Source organism: Leptopilina boulardi, unplaced genomic scaffold (assembly GCF_019393585.1).
Source record: "Leptopilina boulardi isolate dan_hultmark-lab unplaced genomic scaffold, ZJU_Lbou_2.1 LbouV2_151, whole genome shotgun sequence".
Classification (NCBI taxonomy): Eukaryota; Metazoa; Arthropoda; class Insecta; order Hymenoptera; family Figitidae; genus Leptopilina; species Leptopilina boulardi.
Window position 1 is genome coordinate 819299 of NW_026137698.1, and position 27630 is coordinate 846928.

At 30.4% G+C, this 27630-nt stretch overlaps 1 protein-coding gene and 1 long non-coding RNA gene across 5 annotated transcripts; one reads left to right on the forward strand and one right to left on the reverse strand.

Moving 5' to 3' along the window:
• LOC127276755 (uncharacterized) lies at positions 1-27630 on the forward strand. The gene is made up of 3 exons (XR_007842257.1): positions 1-102; positions 13018-13066; positions 27277-27630. It is a non-coding gene; the product is annotated as an uncharacterized LOC127276755 (long non-coding RNA).
• On the reverse strand, positions 2874-5082 carry LOC127276750 (rac GTPase-activating protein 1-like). 4 transcript variants are annotated; one of them, XM_051297391.1, is made up of 9 exons: positions 5012-5037; positions 4847-4925; positions 4638-4670; positions 4198-4433; positions 3827-4115; positions 3695-3751; positions 3533-3574; positions 3170-3310; positions 2874-2998 (listed from the first exon to the last, which is right to left on the reverse strand). In XM_051297391.1, the coding sequence occupies exons 2-8, from the start codon at positions 4919-4921 to the stop codon at positions 3182-3184; spliced, it is 861 nt and encodes a 286-aa protein (XP_051153348.1). In that variant the 5' UTR covers positions 4922-4925; positions 5012-5037; the 3' UTR covers positions 2874-2998; positions 3170-3181. The 4 variants fall into 4 exon arrangements, with proteins under 4 accessions (XP_051153348.1, XP_051153350.1, XP_051153347.1 ...); XM_051297393.1 differs by lacking the exon at positions 4847-4925 and having other exon boundaries at positions 5012-5082; XM_051297390.1 differs by having other exon boundaries at positions 4847-5058.

The window sequence follows — 27630 nt, forward strand, 5'->3', positions numbered from 1 at the left end:
AATTTCGATCTCGTTGAATTTGGACCAAATCGTAATTTCCGCAACTTTCATCATCGTCTTTCAATGACAAATATTTTGTATAATCAACAGAGAACGTTCACGGTAAATTTTATAAATTTTTTTTTTTTAATTTAAATTAACGGAAAAAAAATTTAATCTATTTTTATTATCAACTCACCGTTAACTTGAAAGTAGCAAATTTTAAAAATATAGCTAAATTATAGCTACTGCATCAATTTAGTAAAATCTTCACTAAAATTTAGTTATATTTTAGGGAAAATTAGTAGAAATCTACTTTATTGATTGAAACAGTCAAATCTGCATTATCATTAGTCGGTAAAACAGTTGCAGATTAATCGATAAAAACAGTCAAACCTGTTTTACCGATGTTGACTGTTTCTTGAATGTTTCTCCTGTTTAAAATCAGTGAAGAATTCGACTAATTTTCAGTAAAATTTAACTGAATTTCAAAGTATAGATCTTACACAAAAGTGATTCAGTTATGTTAAATTCCAATTATATGTGAAATCTTTAGAGAATCATTTTTTAAAATTATTAAATATAATTTTCTTGCATGTTTGACATTAAAAAAAAAGAAAACACAGTTGAAAATTGAACACAAATTGTTTGCCATTTTCATAAACACGACATTTACCTTGAGCCAAATAATGCGTTTGAAAATAATTTGCATAAGACGCAAGAAAAAAAAATCGTAGAATGAAAACACTCTTATTTTCAGTTGAAATAAACAGTTCACTTATTGCCCACTTGATTTACTTCTGGGAAACAATTGCAAGTAGAAAATAAATAGTTAAAGGAGGGGGCAGAAATTGCTTTTCACCTTTGCTAATTTTCACGTTCAACGCTAATTGAGCGGGGTGAAGTTTATCCCTATCTCGTGATATATATATATATATAAGTGTGAATGGCGCCGAGGTTCTTTACCCGGAAGACGCGGAAATATTTCCGCGAGAAGGAGAGAGAGAGAGAGAGAAAGGAGAGGGGGAGACTGGCGAGTGAAATCCGTTTGGAAACGCGTTAGAATCCATGAGAATTAGCATTTTACAGTGCGCGTGGTATTATATAGTATCCTCGTGGAAACATTTTATTGGCCTGTCGTGCGAAGAAGCCATAGAATCACTGCCACAGACCTCGCGTTGGCAGTTGCTCACGTGGCGTAGCGCTTCGCTCGTTATTTCTCCTAACGCACCTTTCCATTATAATACTGCAAACTGACTTTACAACAAGCCCACCCTATAATACCCACCGTTGGTTACTTAACATCGTACTTAAGCTCTAGACGTGTTAATCCAGAGCAAAGGGACAATTGCCATCGATTCCCTGTGGCTATTTTACTATATATATATATATATATATATATTCATAATAAAAAAAGAAAACGTCAACCGGATTTTAAATTCGTTTAATGTTCACGTGCAAAAATTATTTTGAGAATAAAAAACAAAATTTTTAACTTATTCCATCATAATAGATTCACCATTTTGAATTTTGCAAAGCTGACATCAGATTTGTGTTCAGCGACCCTAAAAACCCCCCGAGACATTAATTTTCTATTTTTCACCGCCATTTTGTATTCTGCAAATCTGACGTCAAATTCGTATTTAGCGACTCCAAAAACCCCTAAGACACCAATTTTGTGTTGTTTTGGAGAAATTTTCTATTTTTCACCGCCATATTGCATCCGCCATTTTGTATTCTGCAAATCTGACGTCAAATTCGTATTTAGCGACTCCAAAAAACCCCTAAGACACCAATTTTGTGTTGTTTTGGCGAAATTTTCTATTTTTCACCCGCCATATTGCATCCGCCATTTTAAATTTTGTCAATGTGATGACGGATTCGTAATCAGCGACCTCGAAAATCCTTGAGAAACAAATTTCAAACAGATTTGAACAATTTTTAAATTTTTTCGACCGCCATATTGGTTCTGCCATTTTGAATTTTTATAAATCTGACATCGGATCAGTGTTCAGAATTTACAGTAATTTTCTTTACATAACTTTTTATTTAAGAGAATTCTAATTTATATGAATTTTAATTTAACCGAATTTTATGCGCGTTTCGAATTTTTAAATAACAAAAATTCCAATTCACCGAATTTTAATTTGTACGATTTTTTAAGACGCCGAATTTTCATTTATCCGAAATTACAAATTGCCGAACAAACAATCGACAGAAAGATTTCGGTGCAATTTTTTACAATTGACCAATCCTGATATTCTTGATAATTTTTAATTGGTTAATTTTAAAAATTGCGCCGAAATCTTTCTTCCGATTGTTTGTTCGGCCATTTGTAAATTCGGTTAAATGAAAATTCGGCGTTTTAAAAATTCTATCATATTAAAAATTCGGACAAATTAAAATTCGGTGAATTGGAATTTTTGTCATTTAAAAATTCGATTGAATGAGAATTCTGTTAAATTAAACGCGATGAATAAATTTTTTTTTACTTATTTATGTGAATTTAAATGCTTGAACTAATTTTTATTGTTCATCTAATCTGAGCATCTTAAGAGCATTTGTTTTTAGTATTTTCTGCGCAAAGACTCGCTATATCAGTTGTGTGCAGGAAGCAACACAATAAGCGTTGTATTATGATTATGTAATAGCCATTTTAATTAATACACTGAAAGTCTTCACTTTCTCAATAGAAAAGTGAGATTTTAATTCATAAAAGTGCATATAATGCTTCTTGTTATATTTAGTTGAATAAAGTTAATAATTTTTTTTCAAAATATAACCAAAAAATAGAGTTACATACAAAAAAAATCGTATATTTAGTTGAATCAAAATTTTTCTCAGAGTTTATAATTAGTAAAGGATCATAGAGATTTGAAATGAAAATAAAAATATATGATTTCAATTCTTTATTGATTAGAACAAAATCTTAATACATTTTTTTTATCCTGCCACTTTGAAAGTGGATGCAAAGTGATTTTTTTTCAGCTTTTGCTAAAAATTAGTCTCTGCACTTTTTCTGAAAAAAAAAAAGAAATTAAAATTACAGATAAATTTTACTTAATTATTTTCCAAAGTATGATGCCAATCCAATAGCTTTAAATTTGTAAATTTAATTTAAAATTTTTCCAAAGAATGACTCATATATTTAATAGTTCTATGTACATTAAATATGTTAAATAATTTTTACCTCATTTGATGTTTAAAGATTAATTGAAACATCATCCGAAATATCACTCGAAATACCACTCGAAAGACTTGCTTCATCGCTTGGTTTCTTTTTGCTTTCTTCATATTCATCTTCATTATATGTTTCAAATATAATACTATCCTAAAAAAGAGAAAAAATATTCAAATTTTTTAAAAGTGACTTTTTTGACAAAATATTAATAGTAATCGATTTCTTGTACTATTTTTGAAGTTCACTAGAAAATTTTAACTTTTCAATGAAAATAACAATAAAAATTTTTACCAAATGCAATAGGGCCAAATATGAAAAATAAGGGTTTATTTAGAAAATAAAAGTAAGTTAAAAATATTAAATAATTTTTACCGTATCTGAAACTTCTTCTTCCATTGCTTCCGAAGCATCATTCTAGAAAGAAAATATGTAATAATTTAGATTATGTGAAGTTAGTGATTGTATACTAGTGTGAAGTTTGCAATTTTTTCAAATTAAAATATTGATACTTAAACTTATTTCTTACATACTTACCAATCGAAGAAGCTCATACCAAAAATCGGATGGTATTTCTAATAATTTTTCAAAGATCTACAAAAACTAAAATTTAACAATAGATGATGCGATTATGCCAATTAAAGTAAAATAAATATAATGTTTAGTTACCTTGATTCTCGACTTAACAATTGCTATACTGTCTTTAGGAGCAATTCCAATATCACTGAATACACTTGGAGCAACAACTATAGCCAAGTTGGGAATATTCATTTCATTTTCTGGTATTCTAGGTACCACTTGCAAATGTAAAATTATAAAAGCAAGAGTTTGAATATTTGGTGTTGGAAGTTTGGAAATTATTTCTTTCAATTCCGTTTCCAAATTTGGTGATAAATTTTCAATAGCGAGTAGAAGCTCTTTCCCCAAATCTACATCAATTATTCGCCCTTTCATTGATCTGAATTTAAAGATTTATTGTTTTAAATCTTCTAAATAATAAATTAAATAAGATATTTAATAAATTTATAAATTAAGTTTACCGTAAAAACAATTTAAGTGCTCCGGTAATGTCATTAATGTCATCAAATTTCGATAAATCTGCGTTCTTCTTTTTTCTATACGATTTTATGATCTTTTCTATATTATTTTTTGAGCCGCATACTCTGTACAATCCTATTTCTTCCAATCCACGTCTTTCAACTTCTGTTATGCAGTTTCTCACAAAATAAGGTACCAACAGTGATTTCATGCCTCTTGTGTATTTCTTGATTGTACCCTAATTTTGTTTTATAGAAAAGAAATTCAAAAAAAAATTTTTTTTCAATTAAGTATCGAATTTAGTAATTTTTTTTTCTTTAGTCTACCAAAGTTAATCCGTTATATTTTTAAAATTCAGAACACTTCAAAAAAATGAAGCAAAACACAACTACAAACTTTAAAATTTATACTTATAATTTAAATATTAATTTTTGTAACTTACGAACGTATCTGATTCTTCACCCAAATGTAATGTCTAAAAGAAAATTTTTGATTATCATCTATTACGGTCATATGGTTGTGAATAAATATTTTTATATAGATTTTCTAGCAAAATATAAAATAGATTGATCTAAAATTTTGTGGGGAAATATGTGGAGAATATTTTAATGTGAAATTACACATTTAAAATGATTATATAATAAATCTTACTTTCTGCCATAGCCAACTATCTACTAGGGAAAAGGTAACGAAAAATAGAAGAAAAAATTCTTTTAAAGAAATCATTTTTCTAAAAAAGTTGAAGATTTGAAAATTATAATGTTTTTATCTGTTGGATCAAAATATATTATATTAAAATAAATATGTAAACTCAACTGATGTTTCTATTTGATAGGCATCCACAATACTGAACTATTTGCAAAGAGCAATATACTATTCAATGTTAGTTATTTAATGTCTTTATTTATTGTTTTCTTTTATCAACTTTTTCGCTTTGAAAAAATAATAAAATTAATATCTGCTTTTTAAGATAATAGAATGAAAATTTTTCCAAGCTCAAGTTTTAAAGCAGTAAAATCGTTTTGAAAAATAGAATTTCAATACATTAAAACATTATTTTATCCAACACAAAATATTTATTAAATTATATTATCTTATATTTTATTATACTGGAGGTACCCTTCTAAATCTTCAATTTTTTTAAGTTATGTTCGTATTTTCGTTCTGAGTATTGATGTAATTTTAAGGTTATTTAATGATTTTAACTTCTTTATATGTATAAGAACTTAAAATTTTACCTTGAATTTTGATTCGCTCTCTTAACCCAGAAAGTGACGTAATTTTGAGGTTAGGTTCGCTGATTTTATTCTCAAACCTAACGTCCTTTTGATATGTTATAGTATTTTGTCCCTGAACTTTGACCTAATTTTGAAATTATTTTTCAACCTCAGACCCGACTATCGCTTATGACTTGTCAAACTAACAAACATGAAAACATAACCTCAAAATTATCCTAATTATCAAATGTTTAGGACATAGGTCAAGAGGACATACTCTCTAAATCTGAATTAGTAAAAATGTTTACTAATTTAAATTAGTAACTCACTTTTTGTTTTAGAATTAGTTAAATTTTACTAATTGTTAGTAAAACTTACTAATGATTAGTAAAATTTTACTAATTCAGAAGCAAAAAGTGAGTCACTAATTCAAATTAGTAAACATTTTTACTAATTCAGATTTAGAGAGTATATATATATTTACATTTGAAGTTGAATTTTCTACATAAACTTCTCAATTAGGATACAACATTTTTTCAGTCAACTGGAAAAATCTATATCATCGCGTAGTCATTTTTAATTAGAATTTTTTTTTTTAAACAATCTCTTTGGTTTAATGGGACATATAAATTCTGATTTTTACGCTCGTTAAATGTTTTCAAAGAGAGACACCGCGCATGTCGAATATATTTAAATGCATCAAGCTCTTAATTATAATGATTGCTTAATCGCGCTATCTTATAGCTGATTATTAAACACATTAATAAATCAACTAGTCGTATATATGGCGGAAGTGTGTGGCTTGCGGTGAAAGCACTTGTATAAATATATGTATCTCATTAGAGAAATGCTTATTTGAGTCGCGGTTTACACCAAAAGAGAATTATTATTCTCACACGTGATATCTGCACTCACGTAGATAAATCTTGGATTCATTTTAAATTTTGCAATTCATTTTTAGTATATCGAATTGAGTCTCAATGATTCAAAATGATCTTGGTCGGAATTTCAGATTGATATTAATATACCAATTAGCACATAAGTTTGTCGCGCAAATATAATTTTTAAGTCGAATTTAATTTTGTTTTTTCGAGATATGAATTATTTTTGTATATATACACTGAGAATTATAGCTGGGAAGTATAATAAAAAATGTACTGCGCAGCCTTAGGTCCCATAGAATTCGACTGCGCATCGTTTTAAGGTTTTTCAAGAAAGATAGCCGCGTAACCTTAAAACGATGCGCAGTCGAATTCTATAGGACCTACGACTGCGCAGTAAATTTTTTATTATTCCTCCCAATTTTAATGTGTAATAAAAAATGTACTGCGCAGCCTTAGGTCCCATAGAATTCGACTGCGCATCGTTTTAAGGTTTTTCAAGGAAGATAACCGCGTAACCTTAAAACGATGCGCAGTCGAATTCTATGGGACCTACGACTGCGCAGTAAATTCTTTATTATTCCTCCCAGTTTTAATTTTCAGTATTGTATACAAAAATAATTCATATTTTGAAAACACAAAATTAAATTCGACTAAATTAAAAATTATACTTTCACAGCAAACTGATAGGTATACTATTTGAGATACACAAAGTTGGGGGTAATCGCAATTGCATTCATGTATATAGTTCTTGGAGAAATAAAAGACTTATTGCACCTATGTACATTTACCATTGTGAACAATTAACCGATGCAATTAAGACATCTAAATTAATTCGTTATGAATGAGCCGTGGATTGCGATCTGAATACTATGGCGGATAATTGCTCGAGTTCTCACAAGTCGAGCATCAGACCTCACACCCACTGTTTAATACACCTGCACACGTTCCTTTGACACATACGGATATATACATATATATATATATATATATATAATGTTGGCGAGGTAATGGCAACAATTACTTTATTTAGCCATCTCGGTTCTCAACCCGCGAGCCCCCAACCAATTTCATTTCCTAGCGTGTGTGTCATAATCTCTCGATCTTGCATCGCGCTTTTAAGAAATCTTCACTTTCTTTTTCTTCGTTATATATATAGGCGCAACAGTTTTACAATCTCGATTGACGCATCCGCGCGTTTTCCGCGTTCTATATAAAATTGCACGCCAATTCTAATTGGTCTGCATTACTGTTATAAAAAAAACTTTTTTTTTTGTTTGATTGTTTAATTTAACTTTCAAGTTAATTTATATATAGGTATAGTTATTTGATGTAATAACAGCAGTTTCTATAGTTATATGTATATGCGCAGTAAGGCGACAAATTTTTTTAATTCTAAAGAATTATGCGTAAGGCACCGGGTAAAATATAAAAAAAAAGATTTTATTAATTAAATAAATTATGTATTTAAATTATTACAAGAATTTACGATTAAAAAATACGTTAATGGCAAAAGTTATCTGGAATTCTTAATTAACATTTGCGTAAAAAGAAAAAAAAAGGTGTAGAATCGAAATGGGATGTATATATATATATATGAGAAACTATATATATGTACGCGGTGTTAGACTTTTGATTAATAACGTCAGCGCTCATTGGTCACGCTACTAATAAAGGAGCGTTCACACATATTAAACTTCCTGCCTCTGCGCGATCACAAGTTTCAAGTTCCTCTCTCCTCAATATAACGAGAGAATGGCGTGTCTCGCTTTTTGATTGAACTGAACACCAACAATCCAATTGCTCTCAATCATTTGAATTTCATCTTCACTGCCAAACACCCATTAACAACCGTTTCACATTCCTGCGAAAAAAAGATTCTTCAAATTCCATTGTACTTTATATTTTAACAAATAACGTGTTATTATTAAAAAGTTATTAATTTAAAGATTTCCTTTAATTGATAATATATTTTTTTTACAGAAACTATTGTCAAAAACTTGATTTATTTATATATTTTTTTCAAACAAGGAAAACTAGGCAGAGCCTGACTATAACTCTATTTCAAATAGAGCGAAGTGGTGCAATTTCTCTACTAATTTTTATCTTTTAAACTAGAAATGTCAAAAACTTAGTTTATTTATCTTTTTTTTAAATAGGGAATACTAGTGAGGCCCTGATCAATGCCCTTTTTCGAATTTTTTTTACAAAAAGTAATTTTATAACTAATTTACATTAAACTGGGTAAACTGTTGAGGCCCTGACTAGTTTCCTTTTTCAAAATTTGTTGATAATCCTATTTGGGGTTTCGCTTAGGAATACTTGTCAAACCCCTAAAATAGAAGAAATTATCACAACACTGGTCTAAACATTCTCTTTAATTGTCAATTAATTTTTTTTACATAAGGTAATATAACATTAGTGTAATTTACATTTATTTTAAACAAGGAAAACTAGGGAGAGTCTGACTACAGCTCTATTCTAATTACAGCGAAGTGGTACATTTTCTTTACTAGTTATTTACATCTTTTAAACTAGGAATGTCCAAAAACTTAGTTTATTTACATTTTTCCAAATAGGGAAAACTTGGGAGCCTCTGACCATAGCCCTATTTAAAATAGGGCCTCCCTAGTTTTCCCTGTTTGGAATAAAAAAGTAAATAGACTAAGTTTTTGACATTGCTAGTTTGAGATATAAAATAACTAATGGAGAAATTACACCACTTCGCCGTATTTAAAATAAGACTGTGGTCAGGCTTCCTCTAGTTTTCCTTGTTGAAAAAATGTAAATAAACTAAAAATTTAAGATTACCTTTTGTTAAAAAAATATATTAACAATTAAATATATCATTAGACCAGTATTTTGATAATTTTTTCTATTTAAGGGTTTGACAAGTATTCCTAGACGAAACCCCAAGTATGGTTAACAACAAATTTGAAAAAGGGAACTAGTCAGGGCCTAAACAGTTTTCCTAGTTTAAAAAAATTTAAATAAGTTCTAAAATTACTTTTTGTAAAAAAATTCAAAAAAGGGCACTGATCAGGGCCTTGCTAGTATTCCTTATTTGAAAAAAGATAACTTAAAAACCTTAAAAAGGTAAAAAAAAAACTTAGGAAACTACTTTTTTGACATTTCTAGTTTAAAAGATTAAAAAAACTAGTGGAAAAATTGCACCACTTCGCCCTATTTGAATTAGGGCTATAGTCGGGCTCTGTCTAGTTTTCCTTGTTTAAAAAATGTAAATCAAGTTTTTGATATTACTTTCGGTAAAAAAAACGCTTTTTTTGTTTTTAAATGAAAATTGTTATTATTAGTGTAAAATTGATCATTTTTAAGTTAATTAGAAAAATTGTGAATCTGTTATAATTTGACGTTTGTTTTGTGATTTGAATTTCGTGCAAGATGCAGAAAAAGAGCATTGCACACACGGAGGGAGAGCGAAAGGCCGGTGCGGGTCGTAAATTAATTCTGCAAGGAGCATGAGTTTATATATATATATATAAAGTAAAAGAAGGAGACGTGTGTCGGTAGGAGGAAAAAAAGAAGAGGGGGGAGGGCAACGAATCGCGAGACCCAAAATGGCGGAGATTACGCGAAATTATGCAAATATAAGGCATTGTAAAGTGGCTTGGGGCCGTTTTTCGTTTTATTAGAGCGGCCCTCGTTCTCTATCCTCGCTCGTATAACCGAAACAAAAGCTTAGCTAACGTTTGAAACAAAGGATTGGACGAGTGGAGGATTCTCTCGTTGCACACACATGCAACGCGAATTTAACTGCTTCCCCTTTTTATTTTTCTCCTTTCTTTTATTCTCGTGTGTGCGCGCGCTTTCTCTAATTTTTTTTCTTTCTTTTCCATTCCCTTCTATGTACTATAACATATCCAACGCTCTTGTGACCATTGCAAAAAAATGCACTTTTTCTGTGATGTAGGTGGGGGGAAACGATCACTCCATTTTTCTTGGGACAATATAATAGCGGGTCCTTTAAATGTTTTCCATTTCTTGCCTTTTTTTTCAAATTTTTATGCTTTTACATTCTAATGTTCTTTATTTTGTTTTCCTTTCCTCGTTTCTTGTTCTTTTGTCATTGAGTATTGTCTTTTCTTTCTTTTAATGAATATTTTTCAATATTTTGGACTTTTTTTTCGATAGAATTTGTATTTGTTTGACATTATTAAACACTGAAGGAGAGGTTATGTTAGAGTCGGTAAAGTAGGTAACGAATTTGCCAGGAATTAGGTTATGTAACAGTCGGTAAAGTAGGTAACAAGTTTTCCAACAATTAAATAGTGCGAAAGAGGTTATTATGTGAAACTCGGTAACAAATTTGCCAATATTTGCTAATATTTGTACTTAAAGCCTCAAAAAAAGGTTTTTATTTGAATCTGTAATTTTTTTTTTATACGAATTTTTTCTTTTCCAAACACTTTCTCAGTCCATTGTATTTTATTTTCGATTGTCTGATGTGAAAGCTTCTGTGAAGCTTGAAGCCTTTTGTAGGAGCTTTTAAAAGGTGACAAAATCCCCTCAATGAACGATTTCTCCTTAGCTGGTCGCTTGAAGTTTACAATTAATTAATCGACTCCTAGAGTGTGAGTGAGAGAGACCCCTCTAATTCACGCGGCAAGTCAAACTTAATTAATTACCACTTGATGTCAAAGGAAAGTACGATGGTGACCCGACATTTTGAAGAAAATTTAATGGATGTTAACTTTCGTCACTCCTAATACCAAATATACCATTTATCAATTAGTCCCACGAATTTTGAAATTAATAATTTATGAATATAAAAGAAAAAAAAAATGACATTGGCGTTTTCTTTTTTATTTATAAATATATAAATCGATTTGTGAAATTTTTTCTTGCTCTATTAAGACTTGTACCCTTAAATTTACTCTCTTATTTTTATCGAAGTGTCATTAATTATCGAGTGTTTTCCTTTTCGATATTCTTTTATCCCGCACGTAAAATCGACTATGTTTATACGCTGTTGAGTTAGACTTAGGAAAGAAAACTTTTTTTTAAATCAAACAAATTTCATCTTTGATTCAAAAAGTGATGAAAAGAAAACGATTTCTTTGTTTCAAAGAAATCTTTTTTCTTTGGTATATGGAATTTTAGGAATTGAGTGTTAAGCAAAGTAAATAATTATAGAAATTGCATAATTAAACAAATGAATATATATACTTGTTGATAATTAGACAATGGTATATATAATGAGGGAATTAGATAATTAAACAATTGAAAGTAGGTGATAATTACCAGTTGGAAAAAAAGACAGTAAACAAGGAAGTTGTAATTTTGTTCTTTTCGTGTCGCATGCGGTTGGCATAATTAATGAAGATATTCGAAGGACAGTTATATATATATATATATATTTTTTTTTTTCGATGTAAGGAAGACAAAAGAAAATTGGATGCAATCGCTTGGGGTCGAGAGGCGCGCACAAAAGACCGCCATGAGAGTTGAAAGCCAAAGATGAAAATTAGAACATGGAGGCGTAACTTGTTTCCCACACTTGTTAAAAAGAGCTCCAGTCGTTAATGATGAACACTTTGATGATCGCAAAGAATCATGTATATACTATATTTATATATGAACTAAAAACTCACGCGTAAGAAGGTTTCTACTTTATAATTAATCAATATTATCATCGACAATGCCCATCACCCTCCGGCTATTGTTACAGTTTACTACCGCTATCTCTGTCTCCTTCTCTCTCTCTCTCTCTTATTCTTTTCTTCGCGAGATCGAACGCCATTATCCTTTTAATTGCATCGTTTAATTATGCCTCGCCGACACTATGGAAGCCATAATATATATCGAGAGAACCCCGTTGAGATGTGTCAAGTGTGTTAAAAAAAATTATTATAATTTTTTAGTTTCGATATTATTTTATGTAAAAAGTATTAACATTTTTTTTGTTATCAAAATGAAAAAAAGGAAAATTTCGCTAGTCGATACTTGGGCAGAAATTGAAATGGGGGCCTGATGAGGTGCTGACTAGTTTTCCCTATCTGGTTCTTGTCCAGAGAAACTAGTGTCCTACTAGTCAGTCCTACTAGTGCCTTGTTACACTGTTCCCGAACAATACCCTAATTAGAGAAATAATTATCAGGGCCTTGTTACGCTGTTCCTGACCAATACCCTACTTAGGGATGAACTTATCAGAGCCTTGTCATTTTTTTCTATAAATTGCCCTATTTTGTAAGATTATTTTTATTTTATATTCTCACCCATAACGTGAGAAGAAATTTAAATGTGGATCTAATGGGGTACTGGTCAGTTTTCCCTATCTGGACGATTCCAGAGAAACTGACCAGAGCCCTACTAGTGCCCTACGCACTGTTCCCGACCAATACCCTACTTAGAGAAATACTTATCATGTCTTTGTTTCACCTGTTCCTAATCAATACCTTACTTATCAATACCTTAGAATAATACTTATCAGGGCCTTTTCAGTTTTCCTTAAAATTGCCCTATTTTGTATGAGATTATTTTTTTTTTAAATGACATTTTTTTTACCTGTACAGTATAGAAATACACTTGAGCATAAATTTGAAAAATCTCTCCCGCGTGTGGGTTCGAACCCAAGACCCTCAGGACGCGAGTTGTGTACTCTAACCACATAGCTATGATGACTTTTATCGAACACTTGTTCTTGAACATTAAAACTACATTCTGTTCAGAATAAAAAAATAATTACATTATTTAAAATTTTTAGGTTACAACAATTTTGATGACAGAAACAATTGCAGACAGCAGAGATAAAGGTAAATAATTATAATAATAATAATACATATATGTTATTTGTTTTTACTCAATATCTTTCTATAATTTTGAGGTTATATTTGCCCCTTTGGCTCATTGCCTTGACACTGATCTTGAATTTTGAGGTTATATTCTTCTTCCGTCCCGGAAATTTAACCTCATTTTGAGGTTATGTTTGAATCTTAAAAAAGCGGAAGCAGCGATATATTTTTTTATCTCTCCATGTTACAAAAATATATCGCTGCTTCCGCTTTTTTAAGATTCAAACATAACCTCAAAATGAGGTCAAATATATATATAATATATTATATATTTTATTGTATATTATATTATAATTAAAAATACTGCTTTGAAGAAAAGGCAAAATAAATAAACTGCAATTAAAAAAAAAAAATCTGTTTACACCTGGATGGTGTCAGAAGTGCAATAGACAATTTAAAGTGAATTGCTTGAACAACACGTTTGGTTGGCTCGAGGGGGAAAAAAGTGGCACAATACGAGCAACTGCTCGAAATATTTAAATAATGATTTTATTGACCGATTTTAGTTTGGAATGTTTGTGCCAATGGCAAAATGCTTTTAAACCAACCAACACAAAATGCGAACACTTTTGTGCTCTTCATTATATATACAATATTTTTTTTTTGTCTAAAAGAGAGTGAGAGAGAAAGAGAGTAGCTTACCGGAACGCGGGTAATAAACGAATTACGAAGAGAGGCGTTCGGCAGACAAAAAATTTGTTTACAATGCCGTTGACACGCGGTTCATATTTACCGCGGCATGTGCTGCATTGTTCCACGTATATAATTACCATAATTAACTTCTGCCGATTATACGAAAAATAAAAAAAATAAAAAGAAAAAAAGAAACGTTTCCCTTTCCGGACATGAGTGTCCCTCAACTTTCAACTATTTTGTGGTTTATTGCTCATTTTTTTTTTTCAGCGTTTAAGTCATAAAGAAACTGTCAACTTTTAGACAAAGGGTAATTTTTCCAAACGGCTAGCATATTATTTATTTATTATTATTTCTCTAAAAAAAAAAAGAAGTGTAAAGATTTTTAAAAGATACTCTCTTTTTTTCTCAAGGGGGTCTCGCGATAATAAATTATTATATCTTTTGTTTTTTTTTTTCTTTTTGGAAAAATATATTAACACTGTAATAATAATTATAAAAATAAGAATAATAATAATATATATTATTATTTAACATGCAGATAAATTACATAAAATATGAGTAATTGTTATTTTCTAAAGTGTAATTTATTTTCTCGGCGAAACTATATATAAGCCCGTGTCAACGCGGAGTTAGGTGGTTTTTTTTTTTAGTATTAACGAGTGTCGCGCTTTAACGACACTCCTGGGGCTTAATCAACTGACAATAAGCATGCATTTGATGCACATTATCGCGCTGCAATCCTTTTGCAAATTATTTGCGCCTCAAGTGGGAAAGAGAAAATAAACGAAGTAGCTTATATTAATGACAATATATATATTTTTTTTATGCTATACAGTATAAATTACCGCGCAATAAGTGATCTACTGTACCGACAGTACATAAAGTGGAATTATTTTCTATTATTATTGTATTGTACCATATTTCTGTTTTACCAGATTGTTTTTTTTTTATTACAGTATCTGATTTGTCTTTTGAGTTTCCACTCTATGCACTGTCGGTAAAGTAGAACAGTTATTGCGCGCGAATTTCAAAAATTATGTCCAGTTAAAAATTTAACTATAAATTTCTATTGAAACGGGAATTTTTTTTTGCCAGGTCAAAAATTTTGTGGTTATGTTCGCCTCCTGATCTAAACATTTGATTGTTTTTTTTTTGAGGTTTTCTTTCTTTTTCTTCATTTGCGTTTATATTTTTTATCTCACTGATAATCTTGGAAGGGAATTATTTTTTTTTAAATTGGTTCCTTTGACGCTACAAGTCTCGCGAATTGGGATAAGTTCTTTCATCACACACGGCATCAGAATATAATTTTCAGGCAACCCTCGACTCTTAAAAAAAAATTATACACACATTTTTATCCATCAGACGAAAATTACATTGGTGATTTTCTTTTCGAGAAAAAATTTATCGTTTAACATACGCAAACGGGTTTATAAAATTTATATTTACAGCTAAATTTTTTTTCTATTTGATCGAATTCTTATTATTATTATTATTATTATTATTATTATTATTATTATTATTATTATTATTATTATTATTCAACGGGTGCGGGATGACGAACGGAAAAAAATATGGCATAAGAGGTTGGGAGGGAGTTCGAAAAATGTAAAAGTAGCTACCGTGAACGGACAAGTCCTGACCCCCGGCAGCTAACGTCAAAAGGCCCTCAAAAGGGCCGCATTCAACCTCGCCCGTCAAAAGCTCATTTGTTTTCCGTCGAACCTGAGGCCCCCATTGCCCGACGTCTTAACCTCTTCTTTATCTCGTACCGACTATACACATGTGGAGAAAAATTATAACTGCACGAGAAAGATCATCGTTCCCTTTTTATTCTTACATTACTATTCTTTATTTCGTAATTCATTAATTTCGTTGTCAATATATATATATAAATTACAAAATAACTTTAAAAATAATTCTCTCTAATTTATATTTATTATTATACCCGTGTGGAATTTTTTCACGTTTCTGTAGAGTTTACGATACAGTTGTGTACTATTTTCTATATAGCCACTGTATAGTTAAACAATTCTAGAACTAGCAAGAAATGTAACGCTGTGGCCAAAAACTGTACATATTTAAACTAGATAGAAACAATCTAGTTTCTATCTAGTTCAACTATATGGATTCTATCTAGTTTCTAAATAGTTCAATTAAATGAAATCTGTCTACATTCCATATAGTTAAACTATCTGGAAACTAAACTGAATGGAAACTATCTAGTTTCCATATAGCTTAACTATATGCACACTATCTAGTTTCTAGATAGTTTAAGTATATAAAAACTATGTATACATATAGTTTTTATAGAAACTATAGTTTCCAGATAGTTTAATTATATGGAAACTATCTAGTTTCTAAATAGTTTAATTATATTGAAACTATCTACTTTCTAGATAGGTTTTCTGAAGAGAATCTATCTACTTTTCAGTTTTTTTTTTAGACACAAAAATTCCTTAAAACTTTCAATGGAATTCCTCACTTCCGGATTATAGTAAAATTGCCGCACATCAATTTTCCCTGACACATTAACATTTCACTTCGGATGATTGCACAGTCAATCATATTTCTTGTTTTCATTCTATATATACATATATATACAATATTCATACATGTATTATATATATCTTTCGCAAATATTTCTCGGTGATCAGATCAAAAGGTTATTTTGCAAATTGTCTTTCATATGCTTCCGTTGAATCAACGAGGAAGATCACGTTCCACTATTTTTTCCCATCCTATACATATATATTATTTATTTTGTTATGGTCGACCACATTGATCTTATGGCGTGTTAGTTCAGCGAGTATTATAGTAAAATTATCGAGATGCAATTGCTACTGAAATATCTTGATGGGCGAAGACAACAGAGATTCTTCATCACCCTCGCATTTTTTTTTTCTATGCGATACCTTTTCTTTTTTTGTTTGTTCAGTAAGATTGCCCCTTTATTTTGAAATTGACTAAAAGATTGCGGCCGACCAACATTTGCTCTGTGGCTGCCTTTCCTTTGCCTCAATATTATACCACAAAAATATATCATTTATCTCTCTGTCTCTCTCTCTCTCGCTCTCTCTTTTTTTTTGCTGCTCTTCAATATTCTCCGATAATGGCAAATATGTATATATCTTGTGGCATTGACCTTATTGAATTATATTTTCTTTGCGGTGGAATATCAATAAACAGTTTATTTGAAAGTTTTTTTTTTCCTCTACACGAAAAGGAATGAATTTGCTGCAGTTGGTAACTGATTTTTGCAGTCAAAATTTGCTCCTACAACCATATAATATTTTTCTATCCGTGTGGAAAAAATTTCTTTGTAAAAACAATATAGTAACTGTACAGTAAACTACTGTCTAGAAAGAAAATAGTTTCCATATAGTAGAACTATCTGTAAACTAATTTGTTTCCATAATGTTAAACTAAGTAGAAACTAGATAGTTTCCATTCAGTTGAACTATCTAGAAACTAGATAGTCCAGGGAGCAAATATCAAAAAATTATAACGCATCATTGGAGCCTAAAATAACATAAACGGATTAGGAATGTTTTTATAATCATAATATGAAGACAAACACAGCTAATAGAACTAACGCTAGGACCAATAAGTTTCTAGATACGTAAACTATATGGAAACTATCTAGTTTCTAAATAGTTCAACTAAGTAGAAACTAGATAGTTTCTAGATAGTTCAACTAAATGGAAACTATCTAGTTTCTACTTAGTTGAACTATTTAGAAACTAGATAGTTTCCATATAGTTTACGTATCTAGAAACTTGTTGGTCCCAGCGTTAGTTCTATTAGCTGTGTTTGTCTCCATATTATGATTATAGAAACATTCCTAATCCGTTTATGTTATTTTAGGCTCGACATGACCATCGTCCAATGATGCGTTACAATTTTTTGATATTTGCTCCCTGGACCGCGAGAGGATCTCGTAAGCCTATTAAAATATGGAAATAGTCGTTTTTTTAATCTTTCGTTACATGTCCCTTTTTAGAATTTTTGATCCATTATCAATATATGTGCCGGACACGTCGTGTAATTGCTTTTACGATTTAATGCTAAATTTTTCTTTGGATTAATTTTAATATTTTTTACTCTTGTTGTTTATTTGGGCCGAATTGTTTTGAGTTGAAAAAAATATTTAAAAAATATAACTTTCTAAAAAAATTTTCTGAATTGATTTTATATATTCTCGATTTTAATATTCAATTTTAATCTCAATTTTATTCTCGACTTTCAGTCTCATTTGCTTTTTGCCCAGGTTCCTTCTTTTCACCCTTTGTGGCTTCAGTGTACAGGCTTCTAACCACAGAGCTAAAGTTCCCATATGTATCATATGTTGTTCGTCCTGCCCCGCATCAACTGACAAACACAAGTAAAAGCACATTTTCATCAACGTGGCCAAATTTCAATTCAATCCCTGCTTCCGTCATATTTTAAAACTATTAATCAATTCCTAAAAGTGAAAGAATTTTTAAGTTTCATCCAAAAATTCTCGACAATTTTTACCAAGAATATTAGAATATATTTTTTATGATATCCAATTTTTATTACATTTATTCAATATGAAAAAGAATTTTTCAAAAGTTGAGAATAAATAAAATTAGGATAGTTTCCATATAGTTGTCATATCTAGAAACTAGATAGATTCCTTATAGTTGAACTATCTAGAAACTAGATAGTAAACTGAATATAGTAAAATTGTTATCTTAACTGTATTAAAACTAGATAGATTTACTATAGTTGAACTATCTGGAAACTAGATCTACAAACTATATAGTGGAATATAGTAAAATAGAAACTATATAGTTTCTGTATAGTTGAATTATCTATAAACCAGATAGTTTCAATGTAGTTTAAGTGTCTGAAAACTAGATAGATTCCATATAGTTTAACTATCTAAAAACTAGATAGCTTCATATAATTAGATGAAATTGAAATCAAATGATGAATAATAATTAAGAATGCGGTAAACTGATGCATTTGTGGGATTGCAATATTTAGAAAAGAAAAAATTTTTTTTGCAACCGCTATGCGCGCCTAACAGGAAACCACTGACAAGGTGCGTTTTAAACTGCTACAGAATATGTTGCGGTTGTACGGCGTTATATTCGTTTACCTTGCGTTAATCATGGCGTTTTATGGTAATTCGATCGCGTCCTTCCCGGGACAGTTGATTCTGCAATCGATCCCAACATTGATACGATTCCTGTCGACAGATATCCTGCACACAGGTAATTTGATCGATCGATCAGTTGTCACTATGACTCGACACTAACTGTTGGATCAAACATCGCTTCTCTCTATATACATTTACTTAATTTATATATATATATTAACATTATTTTAGTCAGTTAAACTAATTTTAAATTTTCAACGAAATTGTTTCAATCCCCTGTATGAATTTCCCTATCAGGGCCCTAATAGGGAACGAAACGCCACACCTGATCAGGGCCCTAATAGGGAATGAAAACCTGATCAGGGCCAAATCAGGGCCCTAATAGGGAATGAAACGCAACACCTGATCAGGGCCCTAATAGGAAATGAAACGCCACATCTGATCAGGGCCAAATCAGGGCCCTAATAGGGAATTAAACGCCACACTTGATCAGGGCCAAATCAGGGCCCTAATAGGGAATGAAACGCCACACCTGATCAGGGCCAAGTCAGGGCCCTAATAGGGAATGAAACGCCATATCTGATCAGGGCCAAGTCAGGGCCCTAATAGGGAATGAAACGCCATATCTGATCAGCGCCAAATCAGGGCCCTAATAGGGAATTTAACGTCACACCTGATCAGGGCCAAATCAGGGCGACCAGAAAATGTGGATTTCCTAATCAGGGCCACATCAGGCGCGGCGTTTCTTTCCCTAATAGCGCAGTCTTCTTCAACCCCGATCTGGGCCCTGGCAAAATTTCTAGGGAAATCTGACTTTATTGTTGCTGTATTATGTAATTATTGCTAATATTTCCGTGTCTAGTTTCTACATAGTAAATTTAATAATCGAGACTTGAAGATTTTATCCGTTTTTCTACGAATAATTAAATCAATTTAAAGAATTTAATTTGCGCCATGAGAAAAAGAGGTGTGATTATAAGACCCGCCCCTGCTCACGACTTCTTTTTTTACATATATATATATATATATATATATATATATATATATATATATATATATATATATATATATAGCTCTGAGAAACGTCGAGAATCATTATTGTCATTACGTGCCTCTCGCTATATGGTATATTACATATACATGCGGCATTCTGCATTGACTCTCGGAGCATTACCAGCAAGAGTCGAGTAAATCCGAGCTGGGTAATCCCATACAGAAAACCAAAGTACCAAGTGCCGACTTACACAATGAGAGAGCTACTGACAATACAAGTCATTGCCCATTTGATTGACAATTACTCCCCGCGCTCGTTCCATATATATATATTTTAATAATGATCGATATTTCATTAATTTTACAATAAGAGGAAAAGAATTTTTTTTTTTTTAAAAAGGATTTCAAATATAATTGGTGGTCTACAGACGGTAATTTCGATTTATAAAATCATTATAGATGATTATAAAACTTTTTTTTTATATAATTATTTAAAAGCTTTTGATGTTTGAATTGTTCATCATTAAATTGTTTTAATCCGATTTTAAAAGAGGGCTGTGGTTAGGGTTTCGCCAGTTTACCTATTTTCAAAAATGTAAATAACTATCGAAATTGACTTAATATTCTATATTTAAAATAAGGTTTCGAATAGGGCCACGCTTGTTTTTCCTAATTTGAAAAAAATGTCAATAAACTGAAAAGGCTTACGTCATCAAATCTAGTTTGAAAAAAGTATATATATATATAACTAGAGAGAAAATTGTCTCAATTCCCCTACACTAAATAGGGCTTCTGATAGGACCACGATAGTTTTCCTAATTAAAAGTTCGTCAGTATTTCGACAGCTTTACTAGTTTGGAAAATGTAAATAATTTAAACAAAAATTATTCCTATTTTTTCTACTTCTAAAGACATCTTCTCTCTTTTCTACTTAAAATAAGGCTTTGAATAGGGCCACGGCAGTTTTCCTCATTTGGAAAAAATGTTAATAAACTTATAAGGGTTTCGTCATCAAACCTAGTTTAGAAAAAATATATAACTAAAGAGAAAATTGTCTCAATTCCCCTATACAAAGTAGGGCTTTGAATAGGACCACGATAGTTTTCCTAATTTGAAGTTCCAATTAGGGTTTAGCCAGTTTTCCTAGTTTGAAAAAAAAAAATTTTTTATGTAAGGCAATAACTGTCTTCACGTATTATATACTAATTTTTTGTTTAGAAATTCTATCCGCGTGAAAATTTATTAAAAAACATTTCCAAGGTGCAAAAATTGAAATGAAAGGGTGAGTTTGATAAAAGTGGTATAATATTCTACATAGTTGTGACAAGATATGTTCTCTCTTTTTTTTGCAATTTATCGTTCGATATTGGCATATTTCTTATGCAATTGGCCAATAACACGATTGTCAGGAATAATATTTGTAACAGTATCAAATCATAATTGCTACTTGACACCAACTTTGCTTACAATGTGTATAGTATATATATTGTCCCTCTTATTCCCCATTCTCACTGATATTCTATTCCTTCCTTTAACCTTGTCATCTCAGCAAAAATACTTCAGTTATGTTGTTATTTGATATCTGTGACAAATATGATGAGAAGGTGTTTGGCCCCATTTTATTTATATACGACAAATAGTCCATACGATACAAGGGTATGTTACATAAAAATGTAATTTTTTCAAATTTTTATTAACGGAAAAAAGGTATTTAAAAAAAAAAAATTCCAAACTAGGTTTATGCTGGCGAAATCCTTATTAATTTATTTACATTTTTTTCAAACTAGGAAAACTATTTTGATCCTATTGAAAGCTCTATTTGAAGTAACGAAATTTGACTCAGCTCCTGCTACATTTTTGAAACTAGGATAACTGGCGAAACTCTAATCAGAGCCCTATCTAACGAATAATTTTTAATCCTCGGGTAGATGATTCTCTCGTAAAGAAATGAAAAAAACATATAAATATAAATAATACGCACGTACGTTGTATGTGGCAAAAGGAGAAAGAGAAATGGTAGAAAATAGTGGATCACTCTCTGATGCTTCCCATTGTGGGGTATTATCTGAATTGCAGGCCTCTCTGGGTAAAACTGCCTCTGCCCTGCGGAATTCAAGACTGCTTTATTGTTGTTATTTCAATTAATGCGCGCGTTTTCTTTCTCTTTTCTCCAAGACTGATAAAACGATATATATAATATTAAAAGGGAAAAAAATATGAGAGAGAGAGAGATCAACATTCAGGCACTCCTTACTTTTCTTGTTACGTTCCGCGATTATTAAAGCGATTATCAAAAGAAAAAAGTTATAATTGAAATGACTGATTCCAGTATATATATACGACCTACATTACACGCTGAGTATATATATCTCTTAATCTCTTTTTCTTCCTGCTAATATAACGTAATCGTCGCGGCTCATGATTTTCTGATGATTCTTCAAATCAATATCTCTCCACCTCTTTAACGCTTATAATTTAGGACTTGATGTAATTTTCTTCTTAGATTCTTTAGTTTCTATATTTTTATAATATAATGTTTAGGGGGTGTTTTTTTAAAATAGCCGAATAAGGTCCAATTAGCGCTTTTTCAGCGTAAGGTCTAATAGACCCAAGTCTAGGACTCCTGTCTCTTAGCAGAATATTTAAAACAGCGAACAAAAAAATATTCTAAAATTTAGAATATAATTTAAACAATTTTCAACTTAGATGCAATACTTAAAATTAGAATTTCTTTGATCAGCATTTAAAGAAATTGCGTATATTATAAATTAGTTTCATTTAGATCATGTTTAATATAATAATCTGTTTGTGATTTGAATATGTAATGTACATATGATGATCGTTAGTAATCTTGTGGGGGGTAAGACATTCTCAGTGCAGGTGCAGAAAGGAAAACGCCGATTACTCATATATATATATATATATATATATATATATATATATATATATATATATATGTCTATCTATGGGAATTCATGCTCGTTTTAATTCGAAGTGAGTTCAACAACGCCTCGCATCACCTTTGTTATAGTCCTTTGCTCTCATTTAACGATAGCGATAATGACCCTGCATAAACATACTACTAACTATATAATAATAATATTAATAATACAAGACCAACGAGAAAATTCTCTTTATCGTAATTACCTTTATTATTATTGCATCCTGGAAGCGCCTTAAACGAGGCTATTCGTTAAAAATAATGATGGAACCGTTGAACTTGTTAACGTTAGTCATATATTATAATAGGAGATTTCAACTTTCATGTTTAACAATTAGGGATGCGTATATATATGGAAAAACCTTATAACAAGACTCACCGCGATGCATTAAAAAAAATCATACTTGATTTTATTTCGCATAAGTTCCATTATTACCAATTTTTATTGTAAAATGAAAATTTCAACAAGTAAAAAAATTTTGATAAATATAAATTCGATCAAATTAAAATTCTTTTAATCTAGTTTCTAGATAGTTCAACTATGTGGAAACTATCTAGTTTCTAGATAGTAAAACTATATGGAAACTATTCAAGTACAACTATATAGGAACTATCCAGTTTCTAAATAGTACAACTATATGGAAACTATTCAAGTACAACTATATGAGAACTATCCAGTTTCTATATAGTACAACTATATGGGAACTATCTAGTTTCTACATAGTACAACTTTATGAAAAAATCTAGTTTCTAGATAGTTTAACTATATGAAAGCTATCTAGTTTTTATATAGTACAACTATATGGAAACTATCTAGTTTCTACATGGTACAACTGTATGGAACCTATCTAGTTTCTAAATAGTTCAACTATATGGAAACTATTTAGTTTTTCTACGCGGGAAATTCGAACAATTAAAAATTCGACTAAAAGAAAATTCTATCGAATAAATACTCAATAACAAAAAAATTTCAAATAAATTAATTTTAGACATTATTTAAGCGTCTGATAATGTTTAAAAAAAATTTTGAAACATGTTTGGAAAATTGGAATCACTGTAAAAATTTGATATTTTTAAGATAAGGATCAGTGTTAGTAGAAAAAAAAATATATATATATATGATGATACTATGGGTTCGGCGTCTTGAATTATTATGATCCTTTGAGTTTTAAGATCATCGCAGGACGAACACGGTCAATTAGAGTTCGAGATCGTCACCCCAGTTTCTCTTGGATCAAGTTTCCAACGTGGGCGGTCGATGGGATCTCTTCCGATAGGATGATCTTGTGGCACTTTATAAGAGGCTTCCATTCTCGATTTTGCAAACAATTTTTCGCCTCATTATTCACAAGAGAATGGAAAACTGTAAATAAAATAGATTTTTTTTAAAAGGAAAAATATATTTCAAGTATATTTTTTTGTTACATTTCGTTATAGTTTCTATCTACTTTCTATCTAGTTTTTATCTAGTTTCTGCCTAGTTTATATCTAGTTTATATCTAGTTTCTGTATAGTTTCTGTATAGATTCTATTCTAGTTTCTGCATATAACATATACGTTATAGTTTCTATCTAGTTTTCATCTAGTTTTTATCTAGTTTCTGCCTAGTTTATATCTAGTTTCTGTATAGTTTCTGTATAGATTCTACTCTAGTTTCTACATATAACATATACGTTATAGTTTCTATCTAGTTTCCATCTAGTTTTTATCTAGTTTCTGCCTAGTTTATATCTAGTTTATATCTAGTTTCTGTATAGATTCTATTCTAGTTTCTACATATAACATATACGTTATAGTTTCTATCTAGTTTCCATCTAGTTTTTATCTAGTTTCTGCCTAGTTTATATCTAGTTTCTGTATAGATTCTATTCTAGTTTCTACATTAATTGTTTAGAAAGTTTAGGGCAGTTATAGTATTTAGTTTTTAGATACTTGAACTGTATGGAGACTATTTTGATTATAGTTTTTAAGAAATTTGTCCACACGACAGTGAGGAAGAAACAAAAAAAATTTTTCTCATTTGAAATAATTGAGCATTTTTTTGGTATATATAAATGAGAAACAAAAAAAAATATGACACTTCTTTGGACTTTCGCCAAAATGGATTACGGTCTCCTCGCAAGAAGGTAATCAAATTTTTCGGTTGGTTGGTTTGAAGATAATGTTTCAAATTTCAAAGAGATATGCGGACCTTTTCGCATCAGGATTAAATGAAGAATCAAACCAAAGTCAATATATATATAGTATATTTATATATACTGATGTAAATCCTAATCTAGCTCGACATGATATTTGAATCGCGATGTGGTAAAATCCGCGAAACTATGTTTCTTTTTCCGTGACAGATTAGCAATCGGGTAATCGATGGATTTGCAATCTACTTCGAGGTTTCTGGGGTTTCTGTAATCTCATTTTCAAAGCTTTCAATGTTGCTTGGAAATTGGAATAAATGATGAAAAAAAAAAGAAAAACGTATAACCTTGTTTCATCAAGATAATTTTCCAACGTTGAAAAGAAATATTTTTTCTAAATTATAAATTTTTTTTTCTATTTTGTTTTCAATTCAAAATTCCCGCCTATAATTAATATGCTCTATTTTACCGACTGATTATTAAGAAAACGGTAAAAAAAAAAAATAAAGAAAGAATAATTTAATTACAAAATAAAATGTAGCTCGAACATAATTTGAATTTAAATTAATTTTCTGATTTTTTTTTTTTTTTTAATTACACAAACGTGGAATTTTTTGGAAAGTGTACTTTAATATATAATTGGGATGGTGTGAGGTCCGATTATAAAATCTTGGACACTCGTACGCGTTTTTACGAGTCGCTGAACATGAGAATCGTTAACGAGGATGAACAGTGGAACTGGTCTATATATGCCGGGTGTTATGACGATGTTCGCAGGTATATATATATAGTGTGTGGACGAATTCAGGTGCAATCAGGCGAGAAATCTGATCGAACGAACTGGAAAGGACTGATCCTTGTGTGCTTCGTAACACGAGCTCGATTGAACCGCACACAAATATTATATTTGATATACATATATATGTATAAATTTTAATGTGTGAAATCGAGATTTCAGATTGTCTTGAACGATGATCTGGCACACTCTCGTCCTTACTATTATTATATTCTGTTGGAGACGTTGCGATATGTGTCAGAAAAGGACGAAAAATGAATGAGGTGTCGAGGCGTCTCAAACGATTAGAATATTACCATAATGCGAGTCACCTATATCAAAGAACTTCAATCCCCCCCCCCTCCCTAACCCCCTCGGTTTTTTGGATTCAAAACATTCATGCTTAAATTCGAATAAATTTAATCTGTACCCTCCCTCTTTTACTTTCGCCTTTCCTTTTTTTCATAATTTTATTTCCACTTTCTTAAAAGTCGAAGTGAAAGTGGAAGTGAAATGGTATTTTCTTTAAAAGAAGTTTTACCGTTTTATTAATCATCAGTCGGTAAAGTAGAGCACATTAATTATGGGCGCGAAATTTAAATTCAACAAAATGTTGATTTAGAAAAATTTATATTTAAGAAAATATATTTCTTTCTCTATACATATATGAGTATAGAAAGAAACAGTTTGGAAAATTATCTTGTGAAACAAGATTTAAAGAATAGAAATTTTTTTTCATCATTTCCAAGCAACCTTTGAAAATGAAATATATGTAGAGTTTAGAAATAAATTTTAAAATAAAAAGAAAAAAACTATCAAATCAAAAACGAAGATTAATCGAATAAAAAAAAAGTTCCTCAAACATCTGTCACGAATGAGATTCGAAATACCTTTTGTGCCTATATATAATACAAGTGGTGTGAACTTCTTTGAAAATGATTCTCTTCGTATGTAAAGAAAACCCATGACTAAATAAAATTGTTTTCGAGTGCATGGCATTAAAATATAAAATTGTTTATGAATACCAAAATGCAATTAGAGATCCAAAGATTAATCTTTTCTTATAATTCGATTTAATCTTTTAATCAGACTGTAGGTGTATAATATAATGTGGAATTATAATTATAAATTTAAACAACTAACAAATTCCTTGTTCAGATTTTTTTAGTTGCACTCATTTTTTAGTAGTAAAATCTTTTTTTACCGACAGCTGATAAAACAGATTAAACTGATTAAATAGATAATAGTTTTAGGTCAAAACTGTTTTATCTACTGCTGATAAAACAATTTTGACTGATTAAAACTGTTTTACCGAGCTCTAATAACGTATAGAGTTGAATGGTTATTATATATGCTATAATTTCACCGACAAAATTATTATACCGACTGCTGGTAAAACCTATTTGACGATTTACACAAATTTAAAACTGTTTTACCGACTGCTGATGAAACATATTTGATGTATTGCATCGCATCGGTAAAACAGATTTAAAATAATTATTTAGTGTTTAATTGATTAAATTAATTAAAAATTTAATTATTAATTGAATTTATTTTTTGTTTCAGGTCGCGCTTTTTTTTTTAGTTTTACATTATACGGGAGTGTTCGAATTTAGTGAAAGTGGCGGTCGTTTAATATGTTTATAATGTAAAATATTTTTTTCTTATTCTCGTTATACAGCGTATACGGATACCGCTGTACGTGTCGCGACGGATTTAAAATCTATTAGCTTCGGGAGTGTTCGACATTTTTATAATCGCGAACGAAATTTTCTTAGGGTGTGTTTTTGAAAATTCGTTTTCGTTGTTTGTCTTTCGTTATATATATATACAAGACAACTCGTTACGCGCGCGTTCGAATTACAATTTAAATCGCGATCGTATTTTTGCGCGAATATTAAAAGTTTATTTTAAATTTGG